The sequence below is a fragment of the Podarcis raffonei genome, chromosome 6 (assembly GCF_027172205.1).
Source record: "Podarcis raffonei isolate rPodRaf1 chromosome 6, rPodRaf1.pri, whole genome shotgun sequence".
Taxonomy (NCBI): domain Eukaryota; kingdom Metazoa; phylum Chordata; class Lepidosauria; order Squamata; family Lacertidae; genus Podarcis; species Podarcis raffonei.
This window is the reverse complement of record NC_070607.1, coordinates 60,885,986-60,898,759: the sequence shown is the minus strand read 5'-3', so window position 1 is coordinate 60,898,759 and position 12,774 is coordinate 60,885,986. Positions and strand designations below refer to the sequence as shown.

At 41.5% G+C, this 12,774-nt stretch overlaps 1 protein-coding gene across 1 annotated transcript in view; it reads right to left on the bottom strand.

The window, feature by feature from the left end:
• CR1 (complement C3b/C4b receptor 1 (Knops blood group)) overlaps positions 1–12,774 on the bottom strand; it is a 43,066-nt gene that overhangs the window by 20,791 nt on the left and 9,501 nt on the right. The window contains exons 5-13 of the mRNA XM_053390996.1: positions 10,776–10,967; positions 10,240–10,499; positions 10,055–10,127; positions 8,428–8,607; positions 7,240–7,419; positions 5,746–5,940; positions 5,498–5,597; positions 4,511–4,596; positions 1,034–1,225 (exon numbers count right to left, since the gene is read on the bottom strand). Coding sequence (XP_053246971.1) covers positions 1,034–1,225; positions 4,511–4,596; positions 5,498–5,597; positions 5,746–5,940; positions 7,240–7,419; positions 8,428–8,607; positions 10,055–10,127; positions 10,240–10,499; positions 10,776–10,967 — 1,458 coding nt within the window. The remainder of the gene's footprint in view (positions 1–1,033; positions 1,226–4,510; positions 4,597–5,497; positions 5,598–5,745; positions 5,941–7,239; positions 7,420–8,427; positions 8,608–10,054; positions 10,128–10,239; positions 10,500–10,775; positions 10,968–12,774) is intronic.

Here is a 12,774-nt window from a genome sequence, read left to right as displayed (position 1 = left end):
ATTTGGAGATTTTTAAAGACCTTGGTGAGAATTGTTGTTATCTCCACAGCTTTTCTTGGCGGGGGGGGGGGGTTGCTGGTGGCAAAATAATAACCTCATAGATTTGGGAGACAATTGATGTGTCAACTTACGATGAAATTATATGTGCATCACTATGAACTCATCAATTTATTAATTTCTCAGCTGAGCTTCAGCACTTTCACTCATATGTGCATCGTAATTTCAGTGCAACCAAAAATGTAAAAACAAGATTCAGTCATGCTGAACTTTATAAAACAATTGTAGAAGACAATGTTGAGTCTGCCTTTCCAAATGCAGACATCTGCTTTCGTATATTTTAATATTAATGGTCACAAATCGTCACAGACTGCTCAGTTGAGTGTTTATTTTCTCAGTTGAAGTATATTAAAAATCCTAACAGAACAGCTATGCAACAAGGCGGGCTGGATGCCTTATCTCTACAAAGTATAGAAGCATGTGTGTTATGGAAAATTAGTTTTGAGGATCTGATAAAAGACTTTTCCATTAGAAAAAGCAAGAGAAAAGTAGGAGAAATAGTGGGTGGAAGGTGAGTGGTGTCAATGGAGACAGTGATGGAGTTAGGATTCCTGCCTTCTCTTTCCAGACATTAAGCAGGAGTTTCTTCTTCACTTCCCTATTCACCCTACCAAAGAACTGCATGTTTCACCTAAGGAGGAATGCAGATCTGATTAACAACTGGATTTTGTATTTTCAGAAATGGGGTTGTTATGTTGGAATCAACCATTGTATGTCTTTTCATCCCAGCAGTCCTAATTATAGTTGCAGGTAGGCATTGCAGCTTGTACAATACTTGGGGACATTTTGGTTTGCCCCAATATGAATCCCCCACCCTTGCCTTTGCATTTTTTAAGGAATACATATAGCTAATGATTCTTCTTGTTGGGAAGTAATAGAGTAATGACTGCTGTGATTTTGCCAAATGTTCATGCTTATTGATTAACACAACTTCCTGCAATTAACAAAATGGGATGGAGGATATTTAAAAACACACCTCCACAATATGCACGGCCACTCCAAACACCATTTACTCCATCCTTGGTAGTACAGTAAATAGTGGCATTTCCGACAAGGGGGTGGCTTTTTTCACAGGTGTATGATACAGCTGTCCCATAGAAGTAGTCATCTATATCCATGCCACTGTGCTTGCCATGGGGAACATCTGGTGGTGGAGAACACGAAATAGCTAGAGAAAGGTAGAAGACAAACATATAGCATAAATGATGTATTCTGTTTTCTATTTCTGATGGCTACTACTGCAGCCAACAGATGAAGTTAACAGCGTATGTAATATTAAAAAGGTAAAGGTACCCCTGCCCGTATGGGCCAGTCGTGTCCGACTCTAGGGTTGTGCGCCCATCTTACTTAAGAGGCCAGCGCTGTCCAGAGACACTTCTGGGTCACGTGGCCAGTGTGACAAAGCTGCTCTGGTGAGCCAGCACCAGTGCAGCACACGGAAACGCTGTGTATGTAATATTAATGACTGCTAAAACATGATTATCCCTTGAATACAGCCAATAGTTAAAAGGAAGAAAATAAGACAAGGCATCCAGAGTTCCATAATCTGCCATGGAGATTACATGAAACACAAGAACTACAATGGCTACTTATAAATACCAAAATAGAGAGATGAACTATTCTGTAAGACACATAAATTAGATAATAACAATAACAGGACCACTTTCTTTAGGCTGAAAGAATTATCAGCTTAGGAGAAATACAACCGAGGAGCATACAATAAAGTATTTTTGTTGTTGCTGCAGATACACATCAGAAGAGAGAGGATTAATGCTCCTCAGCTGGAAAATTGGAAGGAACGTCAGTCAACAATGAGATTGTTAACTACAATTCTGTGCTAAGGGCAAAGAAAGCAGCAATATTACAAACATTGTTTTAATAGTGTAAGACTAGGGACGTGGGTGGTGCTGTGGTCTAAAACCACTGAGCCTCTTGGGCTTGCCGATTGGAAGGTTGGCAGCCGATTGGAAGGTTCAAATCCCCCCAATGAGGTGAGTTCCCGTTGCTCTGTCCCAGCTTCTGCCAACCTAGCAGTTAGAAAGCATGCCAAAAAGTGCAAGTAGATAAATAGGTACTGCTCCGGCGGGAAGGTAAATGGCGTTTCCATGTGCTCTGGCACTTGTCAGTGTCCTGTTGTGTCAGAAGTGGTTTAGTCATGCTGGCCACATGACCTGGAAAGCTGTCTGTGGACAAATGCTGGCTCCCTCAGCCTGAAAAATGAAATGGCTGCCACACCCCACAGTCGTCTTTGACTGGACTTAACTGCCCAGGGGTCATTTAACTTTACCTTACCTTACCTAGTGTAAGGTGTAAGATATTCCATAATGGTATTCCATTATTCTCATGATTTCATTGATAACCTGATACTATATTCTGATACTCTTGGCACAGGATTCCTGTGTTTTATAACTTTGCCATGTGATTGTGATACTGATAATGTATGTAGGTTACACCAGTTTCTGTTAGTCTGGCATCCATCTTGGAACCACTCCCAAGAGCGCAAGCCTTGAACCTGTTCAGTTCCAACTTTTTCTCAAGAAATACTTTTGCCTTTTGGCCACTAGGTGGCAACCATATATCTTAGAATCCCCCAACCCCTTCATTTATACTTTCAACATGATAAATATCCCTTGCCAGACTTCCTGTGCTATGTAATTTTGCTATGTGACTGACACTGATTAGGTTAGATATAGAAAAATGTGAATATGCTACCTTAACTAGATTATTCTGAATTCAGGCCTCTTGAACCATATGATTTCATTGATTGGGGACAACTGGTCTTTCAGTGCCAACTAGCACAAAAGTCAAAAGCACACTATAATATGAGTGCGAATAGTTATGTCCTTTTAAATTAAGTGTTACTTGTAAAAAATAAAATTTAATTTATCTGAAATCTGGTGAAATAGTAAAAGCACAAAGATATGTAGGCTGCTCAAAATCCTATAAAAATAGGGGCAAACAAAATTATTTTCACATTATTTGATTGAAATAATATAGAATATATTAATTATATTATTTGATTACAAGAATCTCTTTAATTTTCCAACAACCGTATGGTTTTTGAAGGGTTGCTGCAGTGGTTCTCAAGAGTTGGGCTGACTGGCATTGACTCAAATATCCAAAGGCTATTTGCAATATTACAAATATCGGATGCTGCCCAAGGCACAAAAGACTGGAAGAGCTGTAGAAGTGAACCACACCTACTAGTTATTCACTAATTGTCAATATTTTTGTGTCAATGATGCTATTTTTACATAGCTAATAGTCAACCCTTGTGGTGGACGGGCCTTGAATCAGCCTCCTGGGGACCCAGAAGCCATTCAGAGCTGGGTGGTGTGTCATCCAATCAGGAGGGAGGGAGTGGAGATTTAAATGTAGGCCTGGCCCACTAATGAGGACAAACGGATTTGTATCTAATGCTGCACCCGTCTCACTTCTTCCACCCACCCCAGCAGCACTGGCAGTGGCACTCGTCTGGGGCAAGATCTTGCCAAAATCTCACGAGATCCTAAGATCCAATGAGACTTTGGCAAGATCTCACAAGATCTCACCAGACGTTGGTGCCACTGCTTCGCGGGCATCGCCATGGCGCTGGCAGCAGAGTACAGCAGGTGAATGAATCTGTGATATTGCAAATAGCCATATTAGGTACTGCAAGCAAGGACAGTGGCACGCAGTTGACAAATGGATCTGTCATAAGATCTGGTCCCTGTGTCAGTGTCTTTGTTATGTGGCCTGTCATTTAGTCGGGGGCTGTCTGTAAGCAGATGTGAGCCCAAGGCTGTGAGATATGTAAGCCTACAAGAGGGAAGTGTTATTGTTCAGGACGGGTTGTAGGTAATTGATTATACATTTCAGTGTCTTTAGCTGGATGTTGCATGTGACAAGTAATGTTCTCTTCTGGGCCTATCCTATAGTAGATTTTCCCTCAGTGTCAGCCTTACCTTGTCAATCTGTTTTCTCCCCCATTTCATTGGGTAGGTTTTATACTCTGATACATGTCTGATGCCACTGTTTAAGTTGTGGAGTGATATGGGTAGAAGCTGGAAGCATATGAGTATGTGCAGTGGCCAATAGCTTTCCATTATGTCCATTATGTAATTGCACAGCAGTGTCCAGAAAGTGAACTTGCATTGACTGATTTAGGCTCAGGTGAAGTAAAAGTTATTAAATCCTGGTGGAACTTCTCAGTTGCCCTCTGGAAAAATGATATGCAGTGGTACCTCCGGTTAAGAACTTAATTCGTTCTGGAGGTCCATTCTTAAACTGAAACTGTTCTTAACCTGAGGTACCACTTTAGCTAATGGGGCCTCCTGCCGCCACCGCATGATTTCTGTTCTCATCCTGAAGCAAAGTTCTTAACCCGAGGTACTATTTCTGGGTTAGTGGAGTCTGTAACCTGAAGCGTTTGTAACCCGAGGTACCACTGTATGTTAACATGTGTTCTACTTACGCTGACAAATAGCAGTTTCACCAGTCCATACTGCTTTTAGGCCAGATATCACACACTGTCTGGAAGATAGACCAACTAGCCTGTACCTGAATTGAGATAGAAGCAATTATGGATTGTCAAATTCTTTATCCCAGGATGCACAGAATTAAATGCATATTACGAAATGTATGCACTGTGTTATTAGAGGTCACAGCCCACACACTTCTACTGCGCTTGCTGCTAGTGTAGTGGCTCCTCAATAAAATCGCTTTAAACAGCTTGTAGCAGAGTTTCTTCCTCGCGGCAGATGACAAGAGACTATGAGACTTGTGCAAAATACTCAGTCAAGAGTTACTTTTATTTCTTGGCTGGTTCACAAGCATTTTAGTTCAAACTACATACATCTTTCCACCATGGTATAAACTCACAGCCTGTGGGTACTCTTTCCTCGTGCAGGATGTTGCAACCTGCAACTTCCTCTTTTTATTTTCATCCCCAGCTGTAACCAATCAGCCTAGAATGTCACTCCTAACTATTAAAGAAAACTTCTTTAACGCTACAATAACCTTTTTTTGTTTCTTTGAAGAATGACTTCCTAACATGTGTACCCATTCACAACCAATACCAAAGCTGTATACTGAGCGATTATCACAGCAAAATATATTCTATTCAGACCAGAATTCTCTCTTCTGCAAACCCTGCAATTCCCACAAGCATGCTGATATCTCCCTCTATCTGTGGTTCTGTCTCCAATCCTACTGGCACTCCCCTCAGATGATTAGTATTAGGCTGCAAGACAAGTTAGTGCCTGGGACTGGCTAAATCTGTTGTCGCAGGGGTCCTGTTTCTTCAAAAGCTGCATTACAATAAGAAATTGATTTATGAACCTTTTCCTGCATAGGAGGTTAGGTGAGGGGGGAAAGTTAACACCAATGACTTGTTCTTAAATCGTTAAAGGAAGAGGAGCCCTACCAGAAAAAGTAACCTTATTGATTTCCTAATGCTTACCCTTCCTCGCAGGTGTAATTTATAGTAGAACCAAATAAAAGATCTTTTGTTACAATCAGCCTCCCATTATCTGGTTCTCCTGGATATCCACATGATTTTCCTGTCAGAAAAAAAGCAAACCATACAGAATTTCTCTCTGTAATTTGTTTTAAAACAAATTTAATTCAAGCACAAAGGAAGAATGGCGCAACTTAATCAAACCACTTATATTAATATAACAATCAATACAAGGATGGTAAGAGACTCACTTTTGCAGAACTCCTGAACTCCTGACCATTCCTGATTTCTAATGCACATAAGAGAGGCCTTCAATCCGGGATGCTTAGCATAGCCTGGACGGCACATGTATTTCACAACTGAGCCAACGGGAAAGGAATTATTTTCTTTATACTCAGTGAGAAGTTCAGCAAATTGTAAACTGGGTGGGGGTGCACAGCTACCTCCTGATGAGATGGAGGGAGGAAGTGGGGAGGAAGCCAGTAGTTATTGTGAAGGTCTACAAAGTGTAATATTGTGCTTCTAACTTTAAACTAATCTCCAGTTCCTCCAGCTATAATATAGCAGTGGTCCTCACCACTCTTTTCTCACCTGTACTGTATTTACTTATTCATTTGAATTTTATTTAAAAATATGCATATATTGCTATTCAGGAAAAAATATCAATGCAGTTTACAACAATTATACATACATAAAACCATATAAAAAGTTAAAAATTATTTATTTTATGCGTTTATATGTATGTGAAACATAAAATAGGATAATTGCATCAAGCAGGAAGTAATATGCACAAGACAAAAATGACAGAAGCAATTTCATCAGTGGGAACAAGATGTGATGTCCAGTTCCTTACTCAAGCAGATTAAAGAACATTCAAACTGTTTTATTTCTTCTGTTTCTTGGAAGGTGGTAGTGCCTTCACTATTATAAGAAGGGCCTTCCTTCAACAGTTGCCAGTTTGACTTTGGGCAGCAGCCAGCAAAGTAATTGCATTCTGCTTGTGCAACGAAACTTCCCACTCCTCTCTTTTCCCTGTGCCTTCTCCAAATCTGCTATGGAAGGGATGAGGGAACCCTAGAACAGGTTTAGGGTATGCACAGGGGGAGGGGGAGAAGGGGCAGTTCTACCGCACAACCAAAAGTCCTTGCACTAATAGAACTACAGTACTTTGCAGTATTAAACCACAGAGCCTAGGGCTTGCCAATCAGAAGGTCGGCGGTTCGAATCCCTGTGACGGGGTGAGCTCCCGTTGCTCGGTCCCTGCTCTTGCCCACCTAGCAGATCGAAAGCACGTCAAAGTGCAAGTAGATAAATAGGTACCGCTCTGGGGGGAAGGTAAACGGCGTTTCCGTGGGCTGCTCTGGTTCACCAGAAGCGGCTTAGTCATGGGGGCCACATGACCCGGAAGCTGTACGCCGGCTCCCTCGGCCAATAAAGCGAGATGAGTGCCGCAACCCCAGTCGGTCACGACTGGACCTAATGGTCAGGGGTCCCTTTACCTTTACCTTGCAGTATCACTCTTTGTTTCTTCTAAGGAACCCTTCAGAAGTTCCATTAACTTGCACAGAACTGAATTCTGTGTGACAGTTCTCTAAGTGTGTGCTTTCATTATAGGAAGCAGCACTACTTTAATTATTTGCCTGGAACCAAATTTTCAAGGCTGAATGGAAGAAATGGTGTAAACATTGCTTTGTAGCTTGCCCTGCTAGAGCCAATATGGACGATCTTATGGTCAAAAGATGTACCTTCACATCGAGGGGCAGGGGAAGACCATGTACCAGATGCTGTGCAGTAAATAGTCCCCTCTCCAATTAGACCATAGCCAGGCTCACATGTGTATTTCACAGACATTCCATTAGTAAACACTGCTGCTTCCTGGTTGTACATCCCATTTTGAACATGTGGGGGTGGCTGGCATTGAATCACTGAAAGGGGAAAAAAGGTGGTTACAATGGAAAAACACATTACAAACATCCTTGACTGTAAATTCCACATTTGTAAGAACTCAGTCATTTAGTGCGGCAGCACCTACACTTGGGAACTCCCTGCCTATTGATATCAAGCAGGTGCCTTCACTTTATTCTTTTTGGCATCTGCTAAAAGCATTCTTGTTTTGGGCAAGCCTACCCTGATGATTGGAAAGTTGAAATAATTTTAATCTGTTTTACAATAGTAACTTTTGTTTGTTTTAAAGTTGTAAAATTTCCTTGGTTTTATTTTTGTAAACTACTTTGAAATTATTGCTTTTTACAATCAAGCAGTGTATAAATTTTATGAAGGAAACAAATAATAAATACTGTTAATAAGTGTGTGTCAATCTGAACATTTTCTTTGGTTTATTGCCGTAGATCATGGCATGAGTAAAGGTTGGCCTAACTTAACATGAAAGGAGCCCCCCATTAACTTTTATTGGCTCTGGTATCATTATTATATTTATGCTTTTTACAAAGCATATGCTAATTCAAATGAAACATGATACATATCTCTTGCACTTCTTTTTGGTCATGCAATTGCAATGGTCTGTCATTATTTGTTATGATTCCTATTTCAGGTTTCAGCCCAATCAAGAAACCCCCAAAGGCTTATTTCCTCAATCACACTCTATTGCAGGCGTAGCCAACTTGGTGCACTTCAGTTGTTGTGGACTATAACTCCCATAATCTTTTACTATTGGCCATGCTGACTGGGGCTGATGAGAACTGTAATCCAGCAACACATGAAGGGCACCAATTTGGCTATCTTTATTCAGTGGAATGATTATAGTACTTACATACCCCTGTATGGTATTGATTTGTAGAGAGTGTTTAATGTGCACAAGCTCAGATACAACTTTCATTTTTTTTGGTTCATATCTGAAACTGTCAAAGGAGATCCAAACAAAAGGAAAGCATTCCTGACTATTAGAAGCAAATGAAACATATACTGGTACCTACCCCTAACACAAATGGGCACAGGAGAATCCCATGTGCTGTCAAACTGGCACTGAATTGTATGGTTGCCTTTCAGGATATAGCCAGGGTCACATTCAAATGTAATTGTCTCTTTGGGTTTAACTTGCCCTCTAGATCTTGTTATTCTTCCATTCTGGATTTCTGGATTTTCACAACCAGTGACTGCGAAGGAAAAAGGATAAAGCCATTATTAAATTCTATAATATGTGAGACGATGGTTTTCCCAGTAGTGATGTATGGAAGTGAGAGCTGGACCATAAAGAAGGCTGATCGCTGAAGAATTGATGCTTTTGAATTATGGTGCTGGAGGAGACTCTTGAGAGTCCCATGGACTGCAAGAAGATCAAACGTATCCATTCTTAATGAAATCAGCTCTGAGTGCTCACTGGAAGGACAGATCGTGAAGCTGAGGCTCCATTACTTTGGCCACCTCATGAGAAGAGAAGACTCCCTGGAAAAGACCCTGATGTTGGGAAAGATTGAGGGCACAAGAAAAAGGGGACGACAGAGGACGAGATGGTACACACATGAGTCTGACCAAACTGTGGGAGGCAGTGGAAGACAGGAGTGCCTGGCGTGCTCTGGTCCATGGGGTCACGAAGCGTCGGACACGACTAAACGACTAAACAACAACAACAATATGTGAGACCTGAGAGAAGGGTGTATTGCAGAAAATATAAAACCTTGATGTAAAATCCAACATTTTAACTTTCTAGGATCATAGACAACCTCTTAACACTTTCCTGATAATTAGGAAGTGTATTGGTTTGTACATGTCCACAGAATGGAAGATGGCAAGATCCCCAAGAACGTGCTCTACGGGGAGCTAGCTTCAAGCACCAGGCCTGTTGACAGACCAGCTCTGTGTTACAAAGCTGTCTGCAACCGTGACATGAAGGCTGGCAATATCAACCTCGCTGTGTAGGAATTCCTTGCATCCAACCACAGTGCCTGGAGACAGGCAGTCAGGTCATGTATCCATAGTAGTTTCCAGAGGAAAAATGACCACTGGGAGGAGTGCAGAGAGCAGAACTGCCATGCTGCACCTGCAGCAGCACAACTGGACACCTTTATCCCACTGCTGCCAGTTATTTAATGTGGGCCTGGATAGCTCAGATGGTTAGAGCATGGTACCGATAACGCCAAGGTTGGAGGTTCAGTCTCCATATGGGACAGCTGCATATTCCTGCATTGCAGTGGGTTGAACTAGATGATCCTCAGGTTCCCTTCCAACTCTAGAATTCTATGATCTGCCCCAGCTGCAGCAAAACATGTATCTCCCATATTGGTCTCTACAGCCACAGCAGGTGCTGTAACTCTCCAAATGTTTGACTTTACTCGTGGACACACTGTTCCGTTGTCTCCCAAGACAGATGGGTGCCAACAGAACAATCTATTCAACATGAAGGCTGCAATCTTATCACACTTACGTAGTAGTAAATTTAACAGAACTCAATGGCCCTTACTTCTGAGTAAGCATATGTAAGATTCCACTGCAAGATATTAACTATGTTTCCTACATATTAATGATTGAAAAATGAATTTATGGAACATTACATTAAAGCGCTAGATGGTTTTCTCAAACAATTATTAGTGGAAACAATCAAACATTTTACAGCAAGTGATTTGTGGGTTGCTTCTAGTGATTTGTATGTTGCTTCTTTGATTACTAGGAACATAAACTTTAGGAGGAAAAGAAATCAGAAAGAGTCATGGGAAATTTCTGCTTATTATAGTTCAAAAAGGCATTGCCTTCTATTGTGGCTCAGGTTAAAGCCCTCATATTAGAAACACAGTCAGCAGCAGCCTGAAAGGGAAGTCTGTTTGCAGGTGAGGAGTCTCATACGAAAGAGCTTCAAAGTGATACTTGCCCTGTTCACAGTGAGGTACTGGAGGGTCCCATGTGCCATCCACTTGGCAATGGATCTCTCTCGAGCCAGCTATTTTGTGGCCAGCATTGCAGTCTAATGTCACCCTTTGGTTATATGTGTAGGTGGCGGAATAACCAGTTACTATTCTTCCATTTTCAATTTGAGGAGCTGGACAGTGAGCCACTGAAAAGAAGATGTGTTTAATAAACATACAGCTACAAAGGACAAAGTAAAAGAATAGACCCTCACTCAGTGCATCTGTGCCTTTATCTGCTGCATCATGGACAGGTGGGTTGGTTTTGAAAATTTAGAAGTATTGATACCTAATAGTTATTCTGTTAGAGCTATCAGAAGAAAATGCTTGCCACATTACCAAATCATCATGTTTAGGAATTAACACAAATTGGACCTTTCCATATAAACAATAGAAGAACAAAGAGTAACACTGGAAAACCACACCTCCACAATATGCACGGCCACTCCAAATTCCATTTAATCCATCCTTAGTAGTACAGTAAATAGTGGCATTTCCCACAAGGGGGTGGCCTTTGTCACAGGTGTATGTTACAGCTGTCCCATAGGAGAAGTCATTCATGGACCTGCCACTGTGCTTGCCATGGGGAACATCTGGTGGTGGAAAGCATGGAATACCTAGAAACATAAGCAGAAGATACATGCCAAAGACAAATATTTTAGTGGTTTTTTTAATATTTATTGTGTCTTAGTTCATTTTGCATCTAAACATCTCCCTACCTAAGGAAACACTAGTGCTTTCATTTAATTTGAGGAAATGCAGTGGTGTTCAGTTATTATCTTTGTAAATTAGAAATCTGAAAGTTTTTTAATGCCCTACAGGAATTGTATTTTTGAACACTTATTTTTGTATTTGTGAATTGTTATATTGAATTTCTTTTGTAAGACTGACCGACGGTTTTGTAAGTGTAAGAATAATAATAAAAACAGAGAGTGGCACATAGGGAATTATTTTCTGGATACTAGACGCTAAGCAGGCATAGAAGGCTTGTGTGATGCTGCAGAAATAGTACATCATACCTGCCAGTTACATCTGGCAATCATTAATTTCATCTTTTATGTTTGAAAATTATATTAATTTCATGTAAGTAAGGAAGCCTACTTTTTCCTGACACATCCATGCAAAGTTCTTTCATTCACAGTATTTTAACCTTTCCCCTATAATGAAAATTTAAAAAGTACATCTACAGAAATTTAACTGTATTATATTTGCATAACTGTATTCATGTCAGTCTAATTCACTTCAGGGAACCTCTTCTATAGAAGTTAGTGGTAGTGAATCAGGACCCATTTTTTTTAGTTATTTATTTTATAACAAAGAAACATTTATCTGGACAGCATCCATGTGACAAGAGATGGGCAAAATTGCATTGTGCCATTCAAGCTAACAGGCAAGTAACAATTGTTACAGGCACAGGAGCAAACTCAGGGCTGAGGACCCTTTGCCCACCCCCATAAAATATCTGAGGGGGCTGCTCGTCCCCCGAAGTTGATGAGAATTGCCATTCAAATGGTGCGTGTGTGCCGCACCATGTGAACAGTTATGCAGGGTGGGGCTTACTTGCCCCTCCGCCCCTCCGATTTTATTCAAGTTGGCAGCCCTGGTTACAGGTAAGGCCCTCCCTCACATCAGTAGGTTCGCAAAATAGCTTAAAGATACAGGAGTCTGCTTCACTTTTTCTTATACTGAATGTGACCACTATCGAACCATTGTCTATTCCTATGTTTATTTGCTTATTTCAGCAGAGTCTCAGAGGTTATCCCAAAGAGTGAGTTATACTACGCTTCGTGAAACAAAGCTTCAATGCCATAATTTGTTTTAGGTAAAGGTAAAGGAACCCCTGACAGTTAGGTCCAGTCGCGGACGACTCTGGGGTTGCAGCGCTCATCTCGCTTTATTGGCCAAGGGAGCCGGCGTACAGCTTCCGGGTCATGTGGCCAGCATGACTAAGCTGCTTTTGGCGAACCAGAGCAGTGCACAGAAATACTGTTTATCTTCCTGCCGGAGCGATACCTATTTATCTACTTGCACTTTGATGTGCTTTCGAACTGCTAGGTGGGCAGGAGCTGGGACTGAGCAATGGGAGCGCACCCCGTCGCAGGGATTTGAACCACCAACTTTCCAATCGGCAAACCCTAGGTTCAGTGGTTTAGACCACAGCGCCACCAATGTTGTATTTTCAGTTGCTGTAACCTGCCTTGGAACCTTAAGGTGCAGTATGGGTAAGAAATTAAAGTACAGTCATACCTTGGGTTACAGCAGCTTCAGGTTGCATTTTTTTGGGTTGCGGACCGCCGAATCCTGGAAGTACCGGAACGGGTTACTTCCGGGTTTTGGCAGTCGCGCATGCACAGAAGCGCTAAATCGCGCTTTGTGCATGCGCAGAAGCGCCGAATCACAACCTGCGCATGCGCAGACACGGGT